General features: G+C 41.2%; 3 protein-coding genes across 3 annotated transcripts; 1 reads left to right on the top strand and 2 right to left on the bottom strand.

The window, feature by feature from the left end:
- Positions 1-324: 324 nt before the first annotated feature.
- Positions 325-1,532, top strand: LOC114159405 (pleckstrin homology domain-containing family F member 1-like). Its single transcript, XM_028041356.1, has 2 exons — positions 325-631; positions 732-1,532. Exons 1-2 carry the CDS (start codon positions 388-390, stop codon positions 1,187-1,189), a joined length of 702 nt encoding a protein of 233 aa, XP_027897157.1. The 5' UTR covers positions 325-387; the 3' UTR covers positions 1,190-1,532.
- Positions 1,533-5,006: 3,474 nt separating this feature from the next.
- LOC114160425 (pleckstrin homology domain-containing family F member 2-like) lies at positions 5,007-6,137 on the bottom strand. The gene is made up of 2 exons (XM_028043022.1): positions 5,824-6,137; positions 5,007-5,723 (listed from the first exon to the last, which is right to left on the bottom strand). Exons 1-2 carry the CDS (start codon positions 6,065-6,067, stop codon positions 5,290-5,292), a joined length of 678 nt encoding a protein of 225 aa, XP_027898823.1. The 5' UTR covers positions 6,068-6,137; the 3' UTR covers positions 5,007-5,289.
- Positions 6,138-7,927: 1,790 nt separating this feature from the next.
- On the bottom strand, positions 7,928-9,369 carry LOC114160424 (pleckstrin homology domain-containing family F member 1-like). The gene is made up of 2 exons (XM_028043020.1): positions 9,053-9,369; positions 7,928-8,952 (listed from the first exon to the last, which is right to left on the bottom strand). The coding sequence occupies exons 1-2, from the start codon at positions 9,294-9,296 to the stop codon at positions 8,495-8,497; spliced, it is 702 nt and encodes a 233-aa protein (XP_027898821.1). The 5' UTR covers positions 9,297-9,369; the 3' UTR covers positions 7,928-8,494.
- Between the last annotated feature and the right edge of the window lie 469 nt (positions 9,370-9,838).

Here is a 9,838-nt window from a genome sequence, read left to right as displayed (position 1 = left end):
GAGCCAACGACTATTCACATCTTTAGCAAACAACACGATACTGCGTTTTTTTTGTTTTATGGGACTACAAATGGAAATTTGCATTTTGCTAAATCTGGTATATTGTACCATCAGATAAAACCCAATTAAATTAAATAATAAGTCACATTAAGATTTTTACTGAGGTTTTATGAAATACAAAAGAAATTAAGGATATTGAAGCCATCCTCCACCTTTCTGTTGTTTTTGTTGCTGCATAAATTCCTTACTCGTCAGCTCCACCTAGGAAGTTCCCCTGACATCACCAGGAAGCAAAGCTAGGCCTTTTATAGGACTCCTCTCTGACTTCTTGCCACTCAACAACCAAACTGCTCTTACTGCTGCTGCAACAGACAAAACATCAACATCATGGATTTACTGGTTTCTGAATATCAGAACCGCCAAAGGATCAAGGAAGTTGAGAACTCCTTCGGTCCCTCAGCGCCGCAGCTTTTCACACCAGGTCGATTTCTGAAAGGAGAGGGCCCTCTGATGAAGCAGGGCCGCAAGAAGTGGGAGCAGAAAATGTTCTTCCTCTTCAACGATATCCTGGTGTACAGCAGCATCATCATGAACAACCGCTGGCACAAGAACCCCAAGATCATCCCGTTAAGTAAGTCACACACACCTCACTTCAGGAGTAAATTCAGACAGCAGCCAAACTGTTTATGGGTGCAGTGTGTTAAGATTGTACAATCATTGTGTCATTTCAGAGGACATCATGCTGGACGACATGGAGGACTTTGATGACGTGAAGCACCAGTGGCTGATCTGCACACCTTGCAAGTCCTTCCACGTATCGGCCTCCTCTGACGAGGAGAAGAAATCCTGGATGCAGCACATCGAGGCCTGCCAGCAAACCCTGCTGCAGGAGCCGGTCCTCCAAACAAAGACAACCTACGCCAAGTCCTGGATCCCCGACCGAGCCGCTCAGAAGTGCATGCGCTGCCTCGCCACGTTCACCACAATCAACTGGCGACATCACTGCAGAAAGTGCGGCTTCGTGGTGTGCAACGCGTGCTCCAAGGGCCGGGCCCTCATCGAACACATCGACCCCAACAAACCGCTGAGGATCTGCAAAGCCTGCAACAAAACGAAGGATGACCAGACCTTCCGCCTGAGAGGAGACAGCTCCGGCTTGTGGGATGAAGCATCCAGTGATGAAGAGTGAACACTGAGCAATCCTCCTGTAGTAACCAAACTGTAGGCTGAAATTGAGGTGGTGTGACAGAAACCTAGTCATGTGTCCCCTTCCTGTGGAGAAAATGTAGCCAATATCATTCACATGATATTCAGAGAGAATCTGAAATCCTGGATGTGTGGAAGAGTTGAGCAGAGCAGAGCAGGTGAGGGAGAGGAAGGACACCTATCAGCCGATACCTGAGTTTAACATGAATGTGTTGATAAGACCTGCTGGACTGAAGGAGTGCAACGCAACCGCTACAGAGTGTTGGACTCTTGATGAAAATAAAAAAGCTGCTGTAGAAGACAGAAAGTCATAAAGTATTTGAAAAGTAAATAATGAAAATACTGTAATATATATGTATGTATATATAATTTTATAATTGTGCTCAAACTGTAGTGTTTTGTTATGTGAGCATACTGTATGTTGTTTTTGTTCATGCTATCTGGTAAGCAGCTTGTTGTCAAACCACTGCTGCAACTTTGTCAATACAAATAAATGTTCAGTAAATGTAAAGAGTTTCCGTTCAGACTATTTTTTATTTATTTTTGTCTAAAGTTCTTTAAATTATTAATCCTACTGCATCAGATTCAATTGTGCACATTGTTTCAGGTGCTGTGGCATGCGTTCATTTTTAAATCTAAAAAAATAAAAAATGCAAACAGTGCCGGGAATGTTGCAACATACAGTGCCTTCAAACCATAATATAATCATACACCTCTACCCCCCAATATATATACGTATATCTATATAGATATATATAAATATATATACACACATGCGCGTTTGCAGGGCTATCGTTGCGGGGACTTTCCATTGACTTCTATTCATTTCTACAGCCTAAACCTTACCCTTACACCCTAACCCCACCCATTACATACCTAACCCTAACCAAAACTCAATTCACACCTTAGTCCTAAATCTGACCCCTGACCCAAAAACAGCGTTTCCCCTTGTGGGGACTAGGCTTTGGGCCCCACAAAGAGCAGTGTCCCCCCACAACGTAGTATATGTCACGAAAATGGTCCTCACAAGGTATTAGAAACAAACGCACACACCCACACACACACAAGGGGTATGTATTAATCCTTTAAACACATATATGACAAAAAAATGACAAGTGACCCTCGGTAGATTTAGGTTTAAATTAATTTTGCTAACATTTGGCTAAACTGTTAATGTTAGAAGAAAACACGAGACTCCGACTTGAATCTGATAGAGAATCTGATGGGCGGAGCTAAAGATCAGCTTTGCGATCATAAACAGTCTATAAATACTGGTGAAAATATGCAAAAATATTTTAGAAAATAGCATTATCTTCACCGCATGTTTACGTTATGCTACTCTTGCATTGTTTTGTTATCTTTTGATAATAAAAGACAACGAAAAATTATCTTTTGGTATCAAACTTCCTGGAAGATTTTCCATCTAAATCTGCCAGAGGAAAGAATGACTGTGGGTTTAGTCAGTGTGTGGACTGACTGTGATTTTTTTTCCCCCTTTTCCACAGTTGTTCTTCTGTTTCCTCTTTCATTCAAGAAAATCAAATCACAAAGTTCTATTCAAAACACTCAGACATATTTAAGAATTTGCCTTTCTGACATCATCACCTGTGCAGCAATGGCCCGTTGCGGTCCATCATGACAGTTTTGCTAATTTTAGTATTTCCCATGTTTCAGCAACACTTAACTGCACAATAAATAACGATTCCGTATTTTATAAGACTGTGTCAGTCCTTACAGAGCCCTGTAGGGGATATGGGGAAATTTTTTTCTTTTGCGTTCCCTCATAAAACTTTTAAGTTTCTGTTTATATCTTAGGTTTGTGGTGCCTTTCTATACTAAAGAAAAAGATATAAAATTTCAGATATTTCACAAGGAGATATTAACATACATGGAAAAACCTTACAGTATTCAATCATGCCGCATAACTAATCAGTAGATTATTGCAAGGGAACGCAAAAGTTTTGTGAGGGAACGCAAAAAAAGAGAAAAAGTTCCATGTCCCCTGGAGGGCTCCGTATGAAATGACCCAATTCCAATTTTATTTATTTATTTTTTTAATGTAATGCGACCTGTATCTGATCTTTTTATGACAGGTCGGATTTTCTTCGAATGCGACCCTGGCCACTTGGGTATCCGATAAGTATCCGTTTCAAATGCGACCAAACGTCCAGGAAGTTCATCCGAACTGAACGTCACTGATACTCGACAAACGTCACTATTCTGCGCCCTAAAGCACGTGAGCGCGAAGACAAACAACAACCATGGCGGACTATGATGAGGACTAAATTGTTACTTGCTCCGGTCGGACAACAACTTACAAATCGCAGGCTATGCTCGCATCCATGTTTACTTCCGCAAACTGAGCACTAATTCTTCTTTATGAGTGGTTCTATATGTGTGACGTTATTGTGCCCTCTACTGCGCATGTGGGACACTTTCATCGTGTGCAGTTCACACTGGAGAACAGAAACGTTCCGTAAATAGGAAAGAAAGAAAAAATACAGCCAAACTATTTGGACTATTTCTGAGTTGTAAGTCATCTGACAGTTTTGTGTTGGTAGACCACCTACTAAAAATTATATATAGTTTAATCTCATTAGCAAAAACTCACATCTCGTTGTGTCATCAAAGAAAAATAATACCACACCATAAACCCACTTGGCACAATGCGGTCAGACAAGTATTGTTGTCCCGGCAAACCCAGACTCATCCATCAGATTGCCAGATGGAGAAGCGTGATTCAGAGATCGCGCCTCCACTGCTCTAGACTCCAGTGACGGCATCAGACGTTTTGCATTGCTCTCTGTGATGTATGGCTTGGATGCAGCTGCTCATCCATGGAAATCTGTTTCATGACCTCTTCGCACTATACGCTTCAGCATCCGCTGACCCCGCTCTATCAGTTTGCATGGTCTACCGCTTCGTCGCCGAGTTGCTGTCGTTCACAAACATTGTGAAGTTTTTTTCTTCACGATGTCATCTGACAGTTGACTGGAATAATTCGGAGTGAGAAATTTTCTTGACAGGTGGCATCCTATCACAGTTCTATGCTGGAATTCACTGAGAGCCATTCATTCTTTCACAAATGTTCATAACATTTGCATAACAACATCTGCAGGCCTCGGTTCTTAGTTTAATACACCTGTGACCATGGAAGTGATTCTGATCATTTGGATGGGTGAGCAAATATGGTGTATGGTGTGTCTACTCGTTTGACTTTGGTCTCAGAAGACTCCGCCCTAAAGCAGCCCTAAAAATGGAAGGTGCCATTTTTAGGCACCTTCCATGGGCTGCATCCAAATACGAACTTGTCTGATTTATATTTTTAAAAACAATACATTTCTACCTTGTTTTATTCTCCATAAATATGAAATGACAGCGCCTTCAATTTTGAAGACACTGTTGCAACTTTCCCTTCATTGAGCTGAAGTCATGCAGACTTCCTAGGAATGTAGTAAGGCACTATTTGGGAGGTTTGATGCCAGGAATCAGAATACATGCAGCAGAAGCATTTGTACCTGGGTGAAATAAAATTCAAAAGGAAAGCACGATGTAAACAAGTTGCAAGTTGACTCTGATGCAATAGGATTACCGATTGAAAAATTTATAAAAAATAACAAGAAACAGAAACCCTTTACATTTACTGCACATGTATTTTTATTGATAGCAGCAGCGGTTTTACAACAAGCACATTAACAAAAACAATATCATAATATTGTCACGGAGACATTTGACATAGAAAACGTGACAAACATAGATAAATATATATACAATACTTTCATAATGTCATTTACTTTTTAAATACTTCATGTGTTACAGGAGCTTCTTTATTTTTATCGAGTCCAGCGTTGTGTAGCGGTTGTGTTGCTGATCTCCAGTCTTGTCTTATTGATGTTGATCTCTCCCTCCATGTTCCACTCTTCCAATCCACACATGCTTCTCCTAACACAGATTTTAGATGCTCTCTGTTATTTCTCACATTTTCTCTAAAGAAGGGGGGACACGCAACTAGACTTCAGGTTTCTGTCACACCAAGTCAATTTCAACCTACAGTGGGATTAAAGCTGGAGGACTGGACAATGTTCACTCATCACCACTGGATATTTTGTCTGAATCAGTGCTGCCTCTCGGCAAGTGTGTGGTCTGGTCATCCTCCGTTTTGTTGCAGACTTTGCAGATCCTTAGCGGTTTGTTGGGGTCGATGTGTTCGATGAGGGCCCGACCCTTGGAGCACGTGTTGCACACCACGAAGCCGCACTTTCTGCAGTGATGTCGCCGGTTGGTCGTGGTGAACGTGGTGAGGCAGCGCATGCACTTCTGAGCAGCACAATCGGGGATCCAGTTAATGGCGTAAAGGCGGTCTGGTTGGTCCTGCAGCAGGGCATTGAAATGCTCCATCCAGGCTTTCTTCTCCTCGTCGGAGGAGGCCGACACGTGGAAGGACTTGCGAGGTGTGCAGATCAGCCACTGGTGCTTCATGTCGTCAGAGTCCTCCATGTCGTCCAGCTTGATGTCCTCTGAAATGACACAATGTTTGTACAATCTTAACACACTGCACCCATAAACAGTTTGGCTGCTGTCTGAATTTACTCCTGAACTGAGGTGTGTGTGACTTACTTAACGGGATGATCTTGGGGTTCTTGTGCCAGCGGTTGTTCATGATGATGCTGCTGTACACCAGGATATCGTTGAAGAGGAAGAACATTTTCTGCTCCCACTTCTTGCGGCCCTGCTTCATCAGGGGGCCCTCTCCTTTCAGAAATCGACCTGGTGTGAAAAGCTGCAGCCGTGATGGATGGAAGGACTTCTCTAGTTCCCCGATCCTTCGGCGGTTATGGTCATCAGAAACCAGAGTCTCCATGATGTTGATGTTTTGTCTATTGCAGCAGCAGTAAGAGCAGTTTGGTTGTGTGCTGCCAGCTTTGAGAGAGGAGTCCTATAAAAGGCCTAGCTTTGCTTCCTGGTGATGTCAGGGGAATTTTGCAGGCGGAGCTGACGAGAAAGAGAGTTATGCAGCAACAAAAACAGCAAACTTGACGGTAAAAGCCTGATTCCGGCTAATTGTTGAATTGAATCGGTTTATCCACATTTTAGCAGTGAAATAGTGTCGTAAATATACGGATTTAACACAATATTAATTTCCACCTGCAGTCCCATAAAACAACCACACAATTGAGTGTTGCTTGCTACGTGGCTCATCTCTGCACGTTTGCAAAATTTCAAAAGATGAAAATTGCTTTTTTATCTGCTTTATGTTAAAAAAAAAAGAAGCTTTGCATGATGTCAAGCATTTTTCAAAACTTTCCAACCTCCTTGTTTCAATCTACATAAAAAACTAAAACAATCATAAAATAAATAAAATAAAAACATCCAAAAGTGATTAGCCATTTCTTATCTGTGCATCACGGATTCTTGTTCTGGTTCCAGTTCTTTTTACGCACCAAGACAACTATGCTTCAAGCCTCTTCTTGGAAGTGTAATATATGAAAAGAATCTTTGCTTTTCTGTTTGATGAATGACAAAAGGAAAGAAAAACAACAGATTTCTGATCTTTCTTACAGATAAACCCAGAATCATTCTCTGGCAGATTTAGATGGCAAACTGTTTTATTTCATCCAGGAAGTTTGTTTCCAACACATATTGAAACAGGCATTGCTTAAAAGATAATGAAACAATGCAAAAGTAGCAAAACAAGTGCATTTTGTATTCTCATTATAGGCTGTTTTTCTGTACTGATGCCAAGCCTCCTTACCATCACCCTAATTTTAGCTATGTGTTTAGAGAATTGATACAAACCCCAAGAGACACAGGGTGGTTATTTAAAGCATCATCTCAATGCTAACTTTTGTGATGCAAATCTGTAAATGATTTTAACAACCTAAATAATTGTCCATAAAATGTAGCAGATTATCTACATAAATCTGAGATTTAAAACAAACAGAGGTTTAGGCCTGTCACGATAATCCATGTATCAATTAATCACATGATAAATTAAAATAAACTCAATAATTTTCATTTGCTTGATTTATCGTTTTTCTCTTTTCTTTCTCTTTTTACCAAAAGCTGAATGATAAAAGTCTTCTGTCTGGTGTTTTGGTCTTAACTATCCCTTTTTACGAAAGATAATTTTGCTTACAACAACAACAGCTTATAAAATAAATAATAAAGTCATAATTTATTTTATGTGCTGTTTCTGTTGTTTTGTTTATTTATCTTGGATATTTAAATTATCTTCCGGTTCCAGTGTTTAAATATTCATTGGAATTTAAATTTTATTGGTCTTGGAGAATGTGTTCTTGCATTTTTATGCCTTTGTTACATATATAACTGAAAAGGGTCTCAAAACAACAATGCTATCGTTTATTGCAATAAGTTCTGGGACAATTTATCGTCCAGCAAAACTTGTTATCGCGTCAGGCCTACACATGCTCATGATTGTTTATTATATGTTTTAAAGGCATGTGTGTTGCAACATGCGCTTCGTTGCGCTAAAGTCCTGCAGGCTTCCTAGGAATGTAAGGAACTATTTGAATCTGGAGATTTGATGCCTGGAATCAGAAAACATGCAGCGAAGTGAGTCACTGTTTGCACCTGGAAAAAACTCAAACTGTAGAGTTAAAACAGGAAGCATGTCGCTGCTTGATCGACAGAATCTGATTGAACGGGGTTAATAGTTGAAAGAGGAACTTTTGGTAGAAAAGAATACTCTGAACACAAACTCTTTACATTTATTGGACATTTATTTTTATTGATAAATAAAGTTGCAGCAATAAGTTGCAAACATCAACAAAAACAACATATGATTGGAAACAAAAGGACATTTAGCTTCATATAAGATTCTACTGTTTGAGCACAGTGATAAACATCGATACAGCACTAAGTACATCAAACTAAATCATAATAGTAGAACACTTTATATTATAAATATCTTACAATATTTTTTATTTTTCAAATACTTTATGACTTCCTGTCTTCTACAGCAGCTTTTTTATTTTCATCAAGAGTCCAACACTCTGTAGCGGTTGCGTTGCTCTCCTTCAGTCCAGCAGGTCTTATCAACACATTCATGTTAAACTCAGGTATCGGCTGATAGGTGTCCTTCCTCTCCCTCACCTGCTCTGCTCTGCTCAACTCTTCCACACATCCAGGATTTCAGATTCTCTCTGAATATCATGTGAATGATATTGGCTACATTTTCTCCACAGGAAGGGGACACATGACTAGGTTTCTGTCACACCACCTCAATTTCAGCCTACAGTTTGGTTACTACAGGAAGATTGCTCAGTGTTCACTCTTCATCACTGGATGCTTCATCCCACAAGCCGGAGCTGTCTCCTCTCAGGCGGAAGGTCTGGTCATCCTTCATTTTGTTGCAGGCTTTGCAGATCCTCAGCGGTTTGTTGGGGTCGATGTGTTCGATGAGGGCCCGGCCCTTGGAGCACGCGTTGCACACCACGAAGCCGCACTTTCTGCAGTGATGTCGCCGGTTGATGCCGGTGAACGTGGCGAGGCAGCGCATGCACTTCTGAGCGGCTCGGTCGGGGATCCAGGACTTGGCGTAGGTTGTCTTTGTTTGGAGGACCGGCTCCTGCAGCAGGGTTTGCTGGCAGGCCTCGATGTGCTGCATCCAGGATTTCTTCTCCTCGTCAGAGGAGGCCGATACGTGGAAGGACTTGCAAGGTGTGCAGATCAGCCACTGGTGCTTCACGTCATCAAAGTCCTCCATGTCGTCCAGCATGATGTCCTCTGAAATGACACAATGATTGTACAATCTTAACACACTGCACCCATAAACAGTTTGGCTGCTGTCTGAATTTACTCCTGAAGTGAGGTGTGTGTGACTTACTTAACGGGATGATCTTGGGGTTCTTGTGCCAGCGGTTGTTCATGATGATGCTGCTGTACACCAGGATATCGTTGAAGAGGAAGAACATTTTCTGCTCCCACTTCTTGCGGCCCTGCTTCATCAGAGGGCCCTCTCCTTTCAGAAATCGACCTGGTGTGAAAAGCTGCGGCGCTGAGGGACCGAAGGAGTTCTCAACTTCCTTGATCCTTTGGCGGTTCTGATATTCAGAAACTAGTGCATCCATGATGTTGATGTTTTGTCTGTTGCAGCAGCAGTAAGAGCAGTTTGGTTGTTGAGTGGGAAGAAGTCAGAGAGGAGTCCTATAAAAGGCCTAGCTTTGCTTCCTGGTGATGTCAGGGGAATTTTGCAGGTGGAGCCAATGGGCAAGGAAGTTATTCAGCAAAATAAACAACAGAAAGGTGGAGGGCTGCGTCACTGACCTTCAGTTCTTTAGTATTCCATAAAGCTCTGACGTATTAACTCAGTGTTGATTGAAGCTTACAGTCAGTAAAAATCTTAATGCGATCATCAAACTGCATGTCTGGATGAAGAAAATAATTGTAGAATTGACGTTTGAATTTTAACAGCAAAAAAGCTAAACTAAAGCTTTGCTAAGTCAGATTGTTAATGCAGGAGTTGCACTTGCTTTTTGCATATTCCAACTCGCTGATGGGTAAAGAAGAAGAAAAAAACAAACAAACAAAAAAATCAATCTTTGCCTCCTTCATAGTTTGCCAGTTTCATCGAAACTCAGTTTGAGCTGGTTGGGCACTTCCTGGTTGACTC

This window comes from Xiphophorus couchianus, chromosome 16, assembly GCF_001444195.1.
Source record: "Xiphophorus couchianus chromosome 16, X_couchianus-1.0, whole genome shotgun sequence".
NCBI classification, from domain to species: domain Eukaryota; kingdom Metazoa; phylum Chordata; class Actinopteri; order Cyprinodontiformes; family Poeciliidae; genus Xiphophorus; species Xiphophorus couchianus.
This window is presented reverse-complemented; position numbering and strand designations above follow the sequence as displayed.